The sequence below is a fragment of the Danaus plexippus genome, chromosome 10, assembly GCF_018135715.1.
Source record: "Danaus plexippus chromosome 10, MEX_DaPlex, whole genome shotgun sequence".
In the NCBI taxonomy this organism is placed as follows: Eukaryota; Metazoa; Arthropoda; class Insecta; order Lepidoptera; family Nymphalidae; genus Danaus; species Danaus plexippus.
Genome location: NC_083543.1, coordinates 4,143,327 through 4,162,934, shown reverse-complemented (window position 1 = coordinate 4,162,934; position 19,608 = coordinate 4,143,327). Strand labels below are relative to the sequence as shown.

General features: G+C 30.6%; 1 protein-coding gene across 1 annotated transcript in view; it reads right to left on the bottom strand.

The window, feature by feature from the left end:
- LOC116766671 (forkhead box protein O) overlaps positions 1-19,192 on the bottom strand; it is a 46,508-nt gene extending 27,316 nt beyond the window's left edge. The window contains exons 1-2 of the mRNA XM_032656695.2: positions 18,239-19,192; positions 17,177-17,391 (exon numbers count right to left, since the gene is read on the bottom strand). Coding sequence (XP_032512586.1) covers positions 17,177-17,391; positions 18,239-18,461 — 438 coding nt within the window. The 5' untranslated portion in view covers positions 18,462-19,192. The remainder of the gene's footprint in view (positions 1-17,176; positions 17,392-18,238) is intronic.
- Between the last annotated feature and the right edge of the window lie 416 nt (positions 19,193-19,608).

Below are 19,608 nucleotides of genomic sequence, written 5' to 3'. Positions count from 1 at the left end.
CATCGCCGAATGTTCTCGAACCTTGTCTTAACTGATAGTGGAAGACAAGCGAAGATTTTCTCCCACAGTCGGAAGATCTCATTAATCCACAAATAAAATATTACATAAGTATGGTGTGAGTGATTAGTTTGCTATCTAAAAAGGCGCGAACAGTGGCAAGGCCGTGAAGCACGTGGCGGCGCCTGTTGCTAGCCGTCCCCCGCTAGCAGGCCCTCTTGCTCCGTCCTTGCGCTATTGAGTATTGCGTCGTAAGTGCGACGTTGCCGCTCCTACGTAGACGCGTATGTTCAGTTCAAAAACGCGTTTAGTACGCTGAAGTTGAAAAGATTTTTTTTTTCCTAACTCTATCATATAAAAAAATAAGTATATGTTTTTTATTTTAGTGGTGATGATATGGAACGGTATGTGTGTGTTTTGGTGAAATTCAAAATATTCTATTCATTCTTAAAATTTTATCTGTACATAAATACTTTTAGAAATTTTTCAATTTATTTATTCTTTAACTTCCATTGTTTTTGTAATCAGAGAAATGTTATATAATTAATAAAAAGTTTTATTATTAAACGACTTAAGAGGCAGAAGTCTAATTTTAGTGTACCTTAATTTTTTTATAATATTCGTATTGCATTCAATAGTATTTTATTTAAATTTAATTTTAACAAAAAAAAAAAAACAAAAAACATTAATATATATTTTCAAAATCTATTATATAACATATTTGTTTTATATGTTGACATTACATCAACCCGTTTTACTCTTTGACATTAAACAACTAGCATTTACAGAACTACTCATGTGATAACGGCTATCTATTTATTTATTACCGACCTGATAACACCGGCCAAGGATGTATTAGTTCTAAGCATCACTTTTAAACGTATTCTATATGATTAAAAATTCAACAAACCATATCTGTAAGAGGTTATATCAAAAAAGGTTTTAATATTTCCCTTAATTTCAAATGTTTCTACTTTTTTCTTCTACCATTTCTTTTTTTTACCAATTATAAATAATATATTATAATTGACCTTAATTATGATAAGTCAGACAATCGTATTTTCTATTAGTGATATTTTCCATGATATCCATGAAATTGAAAAGGCTTCCTTTTTCAATATTCAATCAGACATTAATTTTTATCGCTATAAAAGGCCAACAAATAACCAAATACATATATCTGATGTTTTCATTTTTTCATGTAATTCCCTTACCTTTTATAAGAATCATCAATCAAAATTCCGTTTAAAACATTATTAGGTATATATTGTAATTAATTAAGACCATTTCTATAGACACTCCACACTGGTTTGTGATCAAAAATAATAAAAAAAATTGTGAAAATCCTTTAATTACTTTTCTTATTAGCCTCATCATTTTACGACAGTATAAAAATATTCTCACATAAAGGTTAAAAAAAAACTCTTTTCATCCAGATACAACGTCATTTGTTATAAATTTATAATCTAGAATCTTAGAAAATCAATTTAGGTCATGACACTATGATTAAATCTTAACGTATACATAAATTAAGAATTTAGTTAGTGCCTTCATATAACTACATAGTTCTTATTAAAATTAATTATAGAGCCCAAGTTAAACTGGTCAAGTCTGGGCTAGTGTAGTCGATTATAGCATTTTCAAATTATTAGTTTGTAGAGAAAGCAAGGTCCATATTAAGTTAAGCAGACGTCCACTGGTTGATTCATTCCCTGTCAGCTTAAGAAAGTGCAAACTGTCATACGAAATGTTTGATGAGCAGGAAATAATTTGGCTCATGTTATACCCAATGTTTTTTAAGTAATAATAATAATTGGTAACGCTTGTTCATTTACTATAGTAAGCTTTGAATTTCCATAGTGTTATCAACTTTGGAAACCATTCGTGGTTAAAGTGATTCAATATATAATTAATGTATTAGAAGAATTTTATTTATAAACGTATGAATAGGTTATGTCAGATGATAATTAAGTTTTTTTTTTCCTTAAGCTAATTTGCTATGGTATACAGTTTTCAGTACATGTGACATGAAATAGCATGCTATTATAATTAAACTATTATAAACATGAAACAAATTACCTAAAAAGTTAATTATATATTGAATCAAAATTAATTATTTTCAAATATAGAATATTTTTTTTATTATACCTTTAACAAGCATACCCAAACACGAAACAATCAAGAGGTAGATAGGATTTGTTTAACTTTCTTAACCATTAATATAAACATTATTTCTAAAATATGACATGAAAAAAAAAACTTCTTCGTAAGTTTTATATCAAGTTGTAGTTTTATATCAACAGAAAGCACAATTCAAAATTTTCAATAATAAACTAAAACTGACAATATAATGTATGTATCGCGTGACATTTATCTAACTAATATCAGTATTTAGACCGCTATGTAGTGGCCCTGATTGAGTGTTAATAACTTAATAGTAACATCGAATAAAGCAAGGAAAATTCCATTAATGAAGGTCTATTAACGAAGTAAAATACTCAGTGGAATGTTAACATATTTTTTACTTATTTGATTTTTTCGCTTAAACGGTATACGCGTTTATCTTATATCAAATGGAGTACGATTTAGATGTGACCGGTGTTAAGTCGATCAAGGTCAGTGATAAACGAAACTAATAATAGAATAACTAACTGACATTTCATTAATACAAAGTTCTTGTGAATCCTTCATATTAATTATCAATTTATTATCACAGCGCTCTCAATACGTCTGTGAAATACAGTACAGATAACAATTAATAATTTTCCATAATAACTTAAGTTAATATTTAACAAACGTCCATTTGAATTAAATCTTGTATTTATATTATCTACGTACAACAAATTAGTTATGGACCTTGTACTTTATCATATCTCTACGTCACAATGATTTTTGTCTTTATAATTCTTCAATAATCAATATGCATATAGTAGAATGTAGATCACTCAAGAGAGAAATAAGAAAACTACAGACGAACGACCGTTAACAAAAGCTTGTTTTGTCGTGATCTGATGTCGTCCGTCTGTTAGTTTCCTTACTTGACGATATAACGAGACGCGTCAGACGTATACGTCTATAACTATAGTTATGCATTTTTTTTTTAATTATAATCACTGTAAAAACTGAAGGCACGGTAATAATGGCCAGACGTAAGAAACAAATTATTTTGACTAAGATGAGGCGAAACAAAAAAATTCACAACATATACATTTTTCAGACGATAAGTTTAATAGAGACACGTCTTAAAGGAGGTAGTGAAATAAAAATAAAATTCTAGTCTACTTTCACTGGTGAGTGAAAACGGTAAGGTCGCCGAAATATATTTTATGATGTATTTAGAGGTTTTTTGTCGTCTGATGCAATCTTATGCGTTTTTATGTAATTCAATGTAAGGTCATGTCTGTTGAAGGCGAGTATCTTTTACAAATCTACAGTTTTTTTTTCAATGACATCATTGCCCATAATTTTAATTATGTCAGCAATATTAAGCTATCGTACCATTTTTATTTCCTGATTTATTGTTCTATATATTGAATTTAATATATATAATAACTTTACCTCTAATACCTTTTTATCTACGCAAAGTAAGTTTAAAACTTAATTTTTTAATTAAGAGGAGTTTATAATTTCCTATAGGTATTTTAAACGCAGTAGAGAGTACACTTGAAAAAATGTTAATATCAGAAAAAATTAATGATTCAGAAATAACTTCAAAAATTTTAATATTTCAAAAGAAAACAGCAATATTTTTCTGGGCAATAACAATTTTCGTCTTGGCATCCCACAACTATGGGGTTTTGTTTAAAAGCGGCACTTAGACTGAAGACTTTATAACTTTTTTAAACTATGAAAGATTGCGGCATACGCTATTTAGCGTTTTAAACTAGTTCAATATAACAGATAATTATCAAATATAAACCAGTATTGTTCTTGAGTTGTTTATGACCTCTTTTGTTGTTATAAAGTATTATTACGTTAATACACGTAAGAGTACGTGATTACAACCTCAAATAAATTTCAATGTAATCCAATCAATGTTTACTATACAAACGTAAACAGAACTCAGAAAAACAAAGGAGTAGAGAGAATATAGACTTCTATGAAACATGAATCATATGGAAAATGTAACTATAATTGTAAGTCATCCTACACGGATTAAAAATATTCGACCTGGAATTTGGTATGGCAATTTCGTAGTGGAAAAGTACGCAGCGGTTGGGTTTCCCAGAGAGGGGAGGCGCATGCGTAGCGCACACTTGTTGCTTTCACGTGCTAGCTTTCTTATCACCTCGGACTTCGGAGACTGCGGTCATGTTTTGTCACAAGATCTAAATCTACGATGTTTTAACATACCAAGCATTATAGTTTAATATATTTATTAATAATAACTTTACGATACTTCATTTCAAACCTCCCACTGTTTTGAAATAAATACAAATGTCTAATTAAATTCGCAATGGAATCCGTAAACGCACTAAATAGTTGTTGAGTGCAGCTGTTAGGTTCGTCGACCTCTCCTTGCCAGTGCGTCAGCTAGCTTTTTATAAAGAGCAAAGCGAGAAAATAACGCGATAACCGCATCCCAGCTCTTCGACAAGTATGTAACGGTGAACGAACCAAGTTAAATAGATCATAAACCGGTCACAAGTATTATATTTCAAGGGTAAAGCTACATCGGGTGAAGAGCCTACACGCCCACCCTTCAACGAATTCTGTTCGATAAAGGTTTTCTTTATAAAAGAGTATCAGGAACACGGCTAGTATTTTAGTTTATATCAACTTATACAATTTCCCCGCTAAGCCAGTTCCCTACAAGGTTATTGCACGCCACAAATGTCAGACGAGCAATAGAAGCGCAATGTCAGTAAAATGTCATAGTTTACGATGGAATGCTCTTGCGCAAGGTTCAGGGTCATCGCAGAGCTCAAGTGGGATCGCGCTAATACAGGAGATACACAATGTTATAACAAACTAATTTATTAGGATCTTGATATTTTTTCGATTAATATAATGTAACTTATTATTTTAGTTAACTGTATAATTTAGTGCAAAATATTACCTACAATATATATGACGTTTATTATCTGTACATATTTTTTTAATTCTTATTGTAATAAACCTTTGATCAACACATTTTCATGTTTGTTGCTCTTGCAGCTGCTTCCTTTTCAATTTCTCAAACGTATGCCCATTTTATTTGTAATATATAATATAATATTTTTTTTACCCAATTCCTAACATTTCTATAACACAAGCCTTGCTCTACAGGGTTACTTGTCGTTATTATTCTAACGTTAATACAATACAAACTCATTTACTTGCTTTGTATTTGAAATTATTATAACGTAATATATGATAGATATTCTAGTACTTGTATATATGTCTATTAATTTCGTTTTTATGAATATATATTGCAGGAATCTTGTACCAAATGTAACCTGCTACTGTTGTTAAAATTAATCTTGTACTTACTTTTTAGTATTATTTTATATGTGTTTTAATTACTCAAATCTCTTGCCGTATTCCACATATACTTCATTTTCCTCTTCATACATGCATATCATTATTTCCTATTCCTATAATTTACTTTATATTATTGCAAGGTATATATAATACATTTACATACGAAGGTATATCGTTAAAATGAGCCATGAGTCCTTAGTGGTGTTCATAGCTTTGAATTTAAATGGCTATCAATAACTAATTAATTATTATTTTCATTAATTATGTTCTATAAATATATTAAATTATCCGTCAAAGGCGATTAACTATTTGATACAATTACTTCGCTTAATAGCTCAGCGTGGAACTAACTATTACAGAATATTACTTTAAGTGGTAAAATATAGATTAATACTAATACCTCAATAATAGTAATGATCGTAATAAATTGATAATAAAAAACTAAGAAAATTATATACATAAAAAATTTCAATAAAATAATATAAATATATTTATTACCTAGCTATAGAAACGTGTCACACCTTGTTATTGAAAATTCATAAACGAAATAAAAGTATCCTGGTTAAATTATTAAATTATTGTTACTTCACATTAGTTAGATATCATTTTCCTCTGACGGGCCAAAATAATAAAATACTATGAGTTGTGTGGTTATACTGACGTCATAGCTCCGTGGGTTGATAACACGATGCTTGCGGCTTGAATTACATCAAGCAAGACTACAACATATTATAGCATAGTTTTAAAAGTTTTTTTCTTATGTATAATAGAACAAGCGGGAACTTTGATGTTACCACAAAGGTTCTGGTCCTAAACTTAGACATTCATTTTAATTTATATATAAACGTAATGTTTTACGTAAAGATATATCAATTCTTATAAAGCGATGAACAAGAAGATGTTTTAAGATAGTAAGAATAATTGTTAAAATTAACAAATCACAAAGCGTAATCTCACACATATATGATTTCCTTTTTCGCATATGAATTGTTAAAAATTATATGTAACTTATATTTTGAAGTTAATGTAAATGATGACGTCAAAGAGCCTGTACAAAAAACATCATAAAGGTTTTAGCTCACTATAACTAATAATTTTCACGCAGACAACACTAGGGATCTCTTTGACGGAATATTACATATGAACATACAGCTTATATAATGTATATACAGCTATATGCATTAAAATATTAAATAGATTTTTTACTATAGAGCTATATGTATGTATACGAAGCGCTTAAGGAAATCGCCGGGGCAAGCGGCGCCTTCCAAGGCCGGCAGCCTTTCGACTCGGGATATTAACATATAACAAATTATATTCTATTTTACATAACATCTGTAATTTTCCAACATTCATGACAATCGTTGACAGTTCCGTACGTATACACGTACAGTTAAAACTATTACATTTTCTTGTAAGTGTCAAACTGACAATAAAATATTTTTTTAAATACCGCTTTTCGAGTCATTGTTAAATCAATAAATGTATATCTCACTTACCATTAACAATACACGTGTCTATATAATACTAGACGCGACTAAAATAAATGATACAAGTCATTCAAGTTATTCAATATTATTTGTATGACGACAAAATATTTAGTATGTATTGATGATGATTCATAGATTTATATTCAAAATCACATCTAAGTCACCTTCATCATTATGATTTATAACTACGTAATATTCAAACAAAAAAAAAAACAAATCTATATATTAATAGCGAAATTAAGAAGCGGTATTCTATTTAAAGAAATAAATAACATCCCTCGCACATCTAAAATAAGTCAATAAATATAAAATCTATTCATCCAGCGGTAAATATTAAACAAGGTTAGATCTTACACAGAGAGAAACAATGTCGCGAGCGTTCATAATATAATCTGTGATATATTGTTTTGTTATGTAGTACAATTACATTTGTTTTAAGACGCAGTATAACAGGCTTGGGCGCGTCTTGGCTAAGATGCCGGTGACGCGGCGTTACGCCTAGTGACGCGGGCTGTCTGTCCAGTAAACAGTGTTTACTGTTTGTAAACATGGCGGTGCACGCAACGTAAACATTGCCACGTTGCTTAGATATCAATGGCAATGCGAATTACGTTGTCCTTGATTTTTACATCACACTTTCATATAATAAAAGGTATATTTATCAGATAGCTCATTCGCTATGTTGTTATGAGAAGTATCGTAGTGTACTGTATGATAACAATTTCTGTACGTCATATCGACTGGTTTTAAAAGTTGTACTTAATGTTTTTGTAAGGCTGTTTCGATTGCAGCGATTTCGAGGTTGGCTGACATATCAGATTTTCCAAGTTCTTATAATAATAATCATGTTTGATGAATATTAATTTTTTAATTTTTCACTGCCACTAGAAGTTTCTGTCAGTTTTTTTTAATCTATTCTATGAAGCAAATTGTTTTTAAAAACAGGTTTTTTATATAAAAAATGCTGGTTAATTACAAAAAAATATAATGCTATAGCGGTGCGTCGAATATGTGTGGATATATTCATGTAAGAAGTTACTGATATGATTTAACCTCGAGAGGGAACGCCGATGCTGATATCGTGTTTTTTTACACATAGTGACCCTCGAGAGATAAAGTTAGTAATTTAAATAAATACATTATAAAAATGAGTCCATGAAGATTATACACATTATCAAGCCTCAACCAATCAAACCCATCTAATCTAACCAAACCCACTTTATCAAGGATACAAATAAATGCAAAAATATAATGTTTATGTGACGATCATTCACAAGTCACAATGAACCAGCTAATAGGTCTGTGGAAAATGTAATAAGTAGTTCATTGACGTAGCTCAATATAAAAGTTGACACTGGGACCTAGTAACTTGGACTATTTACTTGGACTATTTATTAATAGTCTTAATATTATATTTTATTTAATGATTATTATACTCATGTTTGACTGTGGTAGAATTTGTTTGAAATCTGTAACGATTTCTTTTTTTTTTTTTGTAAGAGTTTTGTTTTAGGGTCGGACGTTTCTTGACTATGTATGTTTGTTTGTGTGTTTTAAGTAAATTTATTTATCGCAAACAGATATCTACAATTATTTATTAAAACTTATTCATTATTTTGCAGTATGAAGAAGAATTGTTATTATGTGTACATCAAATATCTGTTATTCCGACACCCTTGGTGACATTTATGAAAGGAAATAAAACACTTAAATGAATTAGTATTTTGGCGACAAGAAAAAAATATAACCAACGATATAGTCATGCAGAATTTTTAAAGTTTCTTTATAATTTTTGGTACAATATACATTTTATTTATTTCCCTATAGGTACCTTATATTCATATCTGGTTCGTAAAAGACTTGAGCTAACAAATCCCTATGTTCGATGTAACTTTCCTTGTACATAATTAACTTAAATAGATGTCACATTTATATCGAAAGAATTGTGCTCATGGCCGATGAAAATAAAATTATCTGTAGAAAAAATAATTAGCATTTACTCAAAGATGTATGTTCCGATTAATCAATATCTCATTCCTAGCATCCAAGTAAGAACTAGTCCTTCCATGTATTTATATAAATACTGTTAATCTAGTATAGTATAGCAGTAGTAGTAACTAGTACCTTTCTAATCTTAGAACTTTAAATAATTTTTTTTTAAATAAATTTTCTAGTACTCTTGTTTTTATCTAATACTTGCGTTTTACGTATAGTTTTTTTATTTTGTATAATATTCTTAGGTGAACAAGTAGGGCCACTACATTTTACTATCAAAAAAAAAATTCTTTAGATTCAAATTAATATATTAGTGTTCAAGAAGTATAAGTGAGATATAATGTTGTCACCCGTCCGTTCTTGTTCCACCAAACTTCATCTCGGAAATGGTTGTTAATCATAAATGTAATTTTATGATTACCGTAATTACCGAGCTTCACTGGTACCTAATTGGGGTCGCGTCCCTATAATTATAAGTGTCTATTACCGGGTAGACTTGGACCTTTGATGTGTTCGTAGATTCATAATGACGTATCAAGGCATTTTTTGGGATTATTTCATACGTAAAAAAAAGTTTATCCGTGTATATTTAAAACTTTCTAGAGTCATATCAACGTGTAGGAAATAATATTCTGGTGATGTCCCTTATTTTTATTGTCACCGTTTATGTGAATTTACTTATGTGTTAAACATTATATATATATATATGGATTAATTAGCAAAACTGAAATCGTTTCATTTATCAATTATAATGTACCCATTATTATGAAAGCTGTGTAAAACATTAGACAAACAACAATATGGTAATAAAACAAATAAATATTATTTTTATAATCATTCATAAAGGTATTGTTGATTTTTGAATCACGTAACATTCTCAGCCAGAAACTCCAGACACGTTTCCTACATACATACAAATCTCGAACTTTCCATCGAATAAGCGAATATAAAAGAGTCTTAAGTTAAAAACTTTTATTCTGCTAGCAAATGAAATAATTTTTAAATTTTAAACAAAATAGTAAGTGTCTTAACTTTACTTGGAACGTTTAGAATTTAAGGGTATTTTTAAACGTTATTGAAGATTTAGGCGTCCATTGACGTTTTTCAAAATAGTGTTGTCTTTTCAAGTAATTCTTGTTATTAGATATTAAAGATTCTGGGTATTGCTGTCATTTTTCAACAACCTACCAAAATTTAAATAGAAATTTAATTTAATGAGATTTATTTGACCAAACATAAAGAAATATTTTGGGTTACGTGGTCAAAATAAAAAATACTATTAAAACCTATACATAAACGAATTTTATTATTTCCATTAATAATTTCATATATATATCTGTAGAATAATCTTCATTCTACACCTTATAAGCTTTTTTGATAAAGATCTGAAATAAAAAATCTTTTAGACGAGACAGTTATCGGCAAATGATAGTACATTTAAAACAAATTATGTTTAAGTACTCGTCTTAAGTCACCCACACAGTCTACTGATTGTCTGATTATAGATTGTTCAACTAATTTCACATTTATTTTATATATTTCGCCTTTAGTATTTTTATCAAGACCATTTTATTTTAAAAAACTGATTTCTGTATTCATTTGTAAAGTTTGTCTTGCAAAATCGACAGTATTTGACTATTATGCATTAACTATACATAAAATGAAGAATCGCTCAATAGTCACAAGTATTTAAAACGCAAAACAAATATTTTTGAACACAACAAAAATACGAGTTAATACCTAGGCACTATAAAATAGACATACAAAAGTACTAAAAATTTAAGTGAAATAGAAAAATAAATTGAGAAAATATTTATATGCAAGTGTTATCTCGACGACCCGTCTAAACGACGTCTAAGTGCGACAGTACTCAAGATCAGTTTATGCGTAACATTTTCATATTTTACCGATATTCGCTCCGGAATATGAAGAGAGCTAAACCGCGGGAACAGCGCTAGTCATTCCACTAAATCCAATACATTTTTTATTCATGAAACGATTGACGTTTGTATGTTAATTCTGCGAGGTCCCGGCCCGATAGATGAAATATTGCTCAAAGTAGGGACGGATAAAACGGAGGCCTAATATTAATCTGGTGGCTGCACGAGGCTGGTTGGAATTCAAATAAATCGGGCCTCGTGACAAACAAGACGTATAAATCAATCAAGGCAAGGTGTTCTTGCAGCTTCAGTTTCATTGCATTCTACCCTTCAAATATTCCTACTATATATCAAAAGTGGAACAAATTTGTATCGTAAATTTATTGCGAAGGTTGAACTTAAACTCATTACAGGTTTCCAGGTGGAACGATATTTTATTTAACTTACTTTTCATTAACATTTGTCCCTACCTAATGACAAGCAGCTGAAAATACATTTCGGTTATAATTTCAATTTCGAGTTAAAATGTGATATTATTTTATTTACGTGTTAAAACACGTAAAAAGGCTTAAAAGCCTTTAATTTAAGTATAAATTGTCAGCCAGTATGTAATCTATATGACATTTAATAATTTATTTTTCAAAAATGTAAGGATATTTTAATTTTAATGATTATAATTGATGCAGATTTAATTGAGATCACGTCAACCTTTTTTTTTATATAAAACAACTTAAATTTCATACTTTAGCAAAACACGTAGGATGTTTAAAAAAGAAAACGAGATTGTAAATAAATATAATTTAAATACGGAGTAAAAATTATATAAAAAAATAATATTTCAGTATAGGTTTTACGTTAAGTTAAAATTATGTCAAAAAAAAATATGAAAGTAACTCAGACAGATAATAAAATAAAAAGAAAAACAGCCTCATATTTATAGAATATAAGATGAAAAATAAAGATTTTATAGAACCTTCTTAGATAATATAATAGAATTAAAGCTACTAATCAAGTTATCATTGGTCATTGGTAGAATATTACACAAAAATAATTAAAATTATACAAATTTTAATATAAAAATGTTATAAATTGAGAAAGTACACGTAAATATTCCTACGAAATATTTTTTTGATATTTAGACATTTTTAATTCTTTCATAAATTATGTATTGTCATCGTGTCAGAAATTACATATTAAAAGAAATTCGACTGTTTTCAATTACGATTTAAATATTAATTTATTACGCATTAAACTTGACTTGTTATTGATACTCTTGCATATAATGACGCGGATACATAATACCATATGAAATGTTGCTACTAATAAATAATAAAAAAATATTTTTATAAATATTACGTTTTTTTTTATTTACTTCCATGTTAATTAATTAGTTTAAATCGTATCTTGTCCACCAATTCTGTTCATTTCCGGCCCTTTAATCCTTGTATGAACGTATCTTATCAGATGATTATATAATTAGATAATGTATTAAATAAAAATATTTTATCACAGTAATGTGCTACAGGCAGTTTCTTAACTACAACTTATATCTCTCATACATCTTTATAGTAATTAATAGACAAAATATGACGCCGAAAGTTAAGGTATTATTTGCATCGTTTGCGTACTTATTCTGACTTTATTAAGTTGCCTCTCAACGAAATGTTACCTGAGCATATTTTAAACGTATAAATCCGCTTAATCTATCATAAAATATACAAGGAGATTTTAATAATGTAATCTCATAGAAACAGGATATTAATTGTGAGGAAACTATACATAAGTATCGTAATTTGTATTAAGTTGATAGCTACCGTTATGTTTAACTTTCAATATCCCAGTTTGATATTGCCAAAATAAACGTAATAACCAAAACTTTCCGAATCCTCCGACTCAATTCGGTCGATACAGTTAAAACAAACGACGTCCAAGGCCGGTCGAAGCGATCAACTTTTACTGTGACGAGGCAATTTATTATGCATTTAACTCAAGACACCTGTATCCTTAACACGAGTGATCATAGTCACACTACAAACGAAGAATTTCCCGTTTCTCATTTCTGAACGTAAATGCAATAATGTTCGAATTATGAATAAAAACTATTAACGTTATGTATTGTGACGATGTAACCTTGTCGTAAGCCTATTGAATGTATGCAAAAAAATATATGAATGCGGTGTATTATAATAGTTTAATCAGAGAAATCTGTTCGAGTGTTGTCACTATCAGGAAAACGTAACTGGTCCCAAATACCACGATAAGATATAACTGTGGATGGACAATTAGCAACTTTATATTCTCAAAAATAAGACAGAATATCAAATGGGGAATCAATGTCTCTTATAAAAGTCAATTAATAGGTGAGAGTAAGATATGACCCTACATTATTATAATCAAAATAAATATTTTAACGAAAGTTTAAAATGTTTTTTTTTAATCTTATTTTTTCTTTATTTATGTTAATTGATTAACATAAATATAAAACAAAAATTTATCCAGTAATAATAATTAATAAGTCTTCTTGGCCATTATAGTATTAGTCAGTAAAAAGCATTGTGAAAACGGCTGGTTGAGGTGACTTCTCCGATGTTTGTCATGGTATATAGTTGAGTTTCAATAAAATTAAAATTGTACACTAATTAATTAATCTATGAATTTTCTGGATTTTTTTCTATTGTTTCTTTCACACGTTGCCCCTAAAAATAATTGCGATAATTTAGTTTCATGTTATTAAAGCTTTGAAAAACAAAGATTTTTATAAGCACTACGTCTCCAGTGATATGAGAATTTTGCTCATATGGAAATCTTTGTAAATATTCCAATTTATGCAAACGAAGTCGCAGGTGTATGATAGTTATTTAATGAAAATAAAGTATAGTTTATAAAATAATTCACTTTGTTTTCTATATTAAACAGACAGACGAGAGTTTTGCTATAGGTTTATTATATAACATACTTAAAATGGAACCGTAAGAAGAGTTAAACAATAAACGACTTCCACTGCTGATTTAACATACCATAAAATGGCAAGGGGTATCCATGGAGTTAGCAAGTTTATGTAGTATTGCATCCGTTTGTATATAAAACTCAGAACTATGGAGAAACTTCTTAAAATAAAAGCAATCCGGTATAATTAGTATATAAAAAAAATGTACTAAAAGTTATGTTCAACTATTTAGTTATTACCTTGTTAATTTTTCAGACGAAACTATTCAATAAATTACGCTCGCAAATATATTAACTAACGAATGATTTCCATTTTATATTATGTTTGAAACGAATTACTATAAATATATTAACATATTTGTTTGTTATCTTTACATATTTCGCTAAACGTGTCAATGTCTGCCTTATCAGATATTGTTAACATCGGCTGTAAGTTCACGTTCACAGGCAAAGAATTATAGGCACATATATAATATATGAATAGAAAAGGTCTAATTAAAAAAAAAAGCTATAAAAACTTTTTGTATAAAACAATATTAATCAATAATAAAATAAAATGCTGGTAGGTTTTAAAAGAAATATAATTAGCTTAAATCAAAAATTACGTAATGATATAAGTTACAAAATATGACGTAAGTGTGTAAAGTTCGAGATAGTTTCAGTAATAAGTCTCGATCGCGTTATCACATGACTGTATAAATACAAACTTATCATATCAACACTAGATGGGAGACGGTAAATCAATGTAACCTCAATTACTATTAAGAAAGGTCTCTGTTGGAAATTTCCAACGATTATACGTTGAAGATAACATACTTGGAAATCATATTGTGGACATAACTCATCAGATCTCATCAAATAATATTAAATAATTACATCTAGGGAATTTAACAGAATTATTGAATAGAATTTGTTTTTTTCTTTCCAATGACTGTTCAAGGATATCTTGAGTGCTAACGGTTTCCTTTAACGGTAGAATACATTTGATATTCAATGGGATCCAAAGCGCTAACACCAGGAATACAAAATTATTTACTGATCACGTTTTTGGTATATGTACAATAATATTTTGGCTCTATTAAAGATATATCTCAGACTTAAGTCGCATCCTCAATTTTATTTAATTTTTCGCTTATTTCTAGTGATTCCCCGTACAAGCTTGAGATGGATGTTGCCAGTGTGAATAATTATTTTCATATATAAAGTCGTATCAACATATATATGCCAGAAACGAATTGTTTTTAAATGTTAAAGTATATATCTCAGACTTAAGTCACATCCTCAATTTAATTTAATTTTTCGCTACTTTCTAGTGATTCCCCGTACAAGCCTGAGATGAATGTTGCCGGTGTGAATAATTATAATTTCATATTTAATCGTATCAACATATGTGGAACAAATTGTTTTCAAGTCTTATTACATTTTTTAACTATTGTAGCATGTACATATATATTAGGAATCTATTTCCAATACTCGCGTGTAATGAAATATGTTCTCTTTGAAATGTTTAGTCTAGTTTTCAATAGAAATCAAATTTCTATTTAAATGCATTAACTCATGGCGAGACAAAACAAAAAAGTAGTTATTCTAACACATCTCTAGATTAAACCAAATTCGCTCGTTATTTTGTGCATCTTCGATTTGAGTTCATCTCTCATTATACTCTTAAAAAAAGTCGCTTTATTACGATATATAAAGTGCCTTAAGGAATTTTGGAACGTCTCAAATTCAACAAGTGGATAAATTTGAAACGGACACACTCAATATTAAAAAAATAATTTAAAAATATCAACTTATTGACATCACTGATAAGAGTTCTTCAATTAGAAAATATATTTGTCAAAACAAAATACACATTTCCTATATTATTCTAAATTGAGGAGCACGTGTCGACTTCTGTTACATTCATTCACCTCAGAATGAACATGTTCCCATCCTGCTCATACACTAGATAACCAGCGCGAGTGTGAAAGTGACGAGCGATATCAACACGCTAATTATTTAAGCATACAATGACATGGTTCGAGAGCCACGAATTTTAAACATTATTACGTATGCTGTAATCATCAGAATCGTTTAACAGATCGATGGCGCCCCAATAGGTATTATGTGCGTAAACATAAATCAATGCCACGGATTTCATCTTAAGGTCGTCGTTGTAAGCCAAAGATGATCTTTGATTTGTCTAATACATCTTATCGACAGAAAAGAAAAAAAAATTACATCGGAATATAATTTAAATTTACATATTTTTCCTTCTCCATTTCGGTGTTTCTTTATACGTCATGTGATCGTAACATTTGTAAACATAATGTGATATTATTTCTCTTTCGCATTCCATTGCTGAGTTCGTATCAATAGAGTTTAAATTTATCTGTGTGGCAATGGTAATGGATACGCCTCCGGCTATTGGGACGATAGTAATGACATGGATTGAGTGTATAATAGTGTTTTTATTATCATTTATATCGGTCGTGTCGCAGCTCGGATAGAGATAACGGCTGCTACTGCGCAGTTTGACAAAAAATAACACTACCAGGAATCTATAACTAAATCACGGTTATAGAAGTTCTCTTATTACAATGTTATGTCTAATATCTTGATGACATTTGACGTAACGATTTCAGAACGTACATATTTTTGTACAATAATTTTTTTTTACATCCTTAAATGATGAACTGAACATAGTGTTGTGATAATTTTTTTATCAAATATCGACAGTATTGATACTTTGGCAGAATGGAACGCGGAAATCGTTGTTAACTTGCGCACAGACGTTGAAAAGAAGCCAGCGATTCTATGAGTTAATTATTATTGGCAACACTATTATAGGAACCTACGAGCGGCGGACTGAATGATGTGTGATTGAAAATGAAACTATGAATATCAGTATATCGTAAATAAAGAAAATGATTCCTGGACAAAAAGTTCAACAACAATTCATAATATGAAAGTATTTCACACTACATGTTCTGTAGCAGTTCTACATATCAATGTTTAAGTATGGACATTGCTGTATTTCTTAACTTTTCTCATATTTTCTAAGAAATTTAACATACGATAAATGACTGACGAATTAATAACTTTGTCAGTATATAACATTACGTACCTATAATAGCGAATGCTATTTAATTGTAGATTTTGATTATGAAAATAATATATAAAAATATGTTTCTCTAATTTTCATACGCAATATATTATATATTATTTAATAATACACGAAAAGAAATGGCATACATTATTATAGAATTTAGGTAGATCCAGTGGCTCGACGCCAAGTGACTCATTAAAATGTCTTGAAAAACTTTTCGAACGTTCCTTGCAACTTTCGCGGAAAAATGCCGAAGACGTTTGTAATATTTACACCTGGATATGCAGTTTTGGTTTATATAACAGAATCCTTACCTTCCAACCAGCTGATGAATTACTATCTCCCTTATCCTTAAAATATGGCACATTTTGGACCATCCACTCGTATATTTGGGACAATGTTAATCTGTTGTCCTGAGAGGAGGTAATAGCTTGAGTAATGAGATCGGCATAGGAAAGATTACCCCAGGCATTACGCCGGGACGAATTTTTCTTAGTTGTGCCTGACGTTGACGGCAGCGGTGGTGCACCTAGAAATAAAAATAGCAGTATTTAAATACATACACGTATTTAATTAAATCGAAATTCCTAAAGACTTGTTATTCTCTATTGTTAATACTGTTTAATTTATACACCATTCGTTACGCGTGTGTATCAATGTCCAAGGAGATTACTTTATTTTGTTAAGATAGTGTGTTTCAATAATTAAATGTTTGATGTCTTAGTGGAACGTGCCATCGGAGCTCACAAACTGTTATCACTGCTTAGTAATTATTTGAAGATCAATTATTATTTTGGATGTCAATTTCAATTTATAATAAAGTTAATGTATGCGAGCTGGATATTAACTTGTTACTTCCGGAATATCTCCATCCATTTGCTTTACCAATTAAACTATCGCAACCTGACTCGAGTTGGTACACTATGCATTTTATTATAATAATTTAATGTACCTATATTTTCACTGTATCTTTTTGAATTGAGCCATATTTAATAACATCTTATCCCATGTTGTGGTTGACGAAAATTATAAATATTTAATAAAAATACGTAGGTGAGTTATGTTTTGCTTCAGCTTTTAAATTACACTTGATATAATATAGAAGGAATACTGTGTTACGCTAACTTTCAAAAAAAATACTAAATAAACTTAGCGAAAATAGTGCATGCATAGTATTTTAGGTGTTTTTGCTTAAGAATAAATACGCTCAGTTTACATCTGAACATTCTTTTTTAAATAAATAATAGTTGTAAAAAGTAATTTTATGAAAGAATCCGTAACTTTGTTTACTAACAAACAGTAACGCGTCAACCTTCTTCCATACAATTAGTTCAGTATTAACAATCTTGATAGTTTTATTAGAACCAGATATTTACCAGTTAGATTCTGGTTAGAATTTTTCTTTGAGCCACCGTCGTCAGGTTCGATATAGTTTTCTGGCCTCGGTAACGGCCACGTGTTGGACCGAGCGCGCGTCTGGGGCTCAAAGCCGACTTCTCCCAATTCCCCCAGAGGTTCCAGTTCACCCATTCCCTCCAATTCTGATAGGGCTGTCTGTGACGACCAGGGACTCTGGTAAATACCTCTCTGTAAAGACATCTTATTGCGTATCACTGATAAATATTTACGTGGGTGTGTCGACCGACAGGCGCGCTCACCAGCGCGACCGTATTCTGTTTATTATCATCACAACCTTAGAGTCTCGTAACTATTTTCTTTCTTTTTCCAGAAGTGCTCAAGACCGGCCCGCAACCCGTTATCCGTAAAGGTTATCTAACTTCTTATCGCAGTTGTTACACGAAGCCAATAACATGTGGCGTCGTGCTAACGTTCATAAACAGAGATGATCGTGGATGTATCTGCCAACGCGCCTCGGGCCGCTCCCTAGAGGCGATTTTCGCTAAATATAAGTGTTGAGCGGTGCGAGGAGGGGGCGGGGCGAACACCACGTGAGCGACTACGCGCCGATTTTCCAATTCATCTCTGGCGGTTTAAAGGCACGACAACCTTGTAACGTGGCTAAAAACTGTACCCGTCTTTTATTATCACAAGCATCAACAACTCACAAAAAAAATTTCAAGCGTCCTCAAGTTCGTTTCGCACTTTGTGGAAACTTTTCTGCACTGATAACGATTATCACTGGGTATTGCACTTTGGTATTGTTGGTATAACAAACGCGACGATATACAAAAAACTATTTTTCTTGTCCGTTATTAAAAGCGCACGCGGTCAGCGTATCTCGTAACTGCGTATTAAGCGCGTTACGCGTGTAACAATTCGTCCTCGAGCGGGAACGGTCGCTAGTACACTGAATGACGGCGTCGCGAGGCGCGGCGGCCGTGCGAATTCCGTTCGCGGGCGCCTTGCTGGCCGCAGGGGGCAGGGGACGGAGGAGGGCGCTGATAGAGAAGTGGCGTCGCGTCGTATGACCGCTCGGGTCGCCATCTCGCCATTCGGACGCACTTGCCTCGCTATCAACTATCCTCAACTATTATACGCAGTTTGATTCACGATTAATTAACTTGTTGTAGGGACTCCACCGTTTCAAATGTTATTTGTTGGACGTCATTATTTTTTGCTTAATCTTCAGGAATGTGATGATTATCACATCAAATAATTAAATACCCATATAGTTTTTTGTTACTTTAACAGGATAAGTGGTCAACGTTTTCCGTCAAGATTTATTAAAGGGATTTTGTCATGAGTTGTCAGCCTTCTCTAGGCTGTAGAAGCGGGTATACTCAAC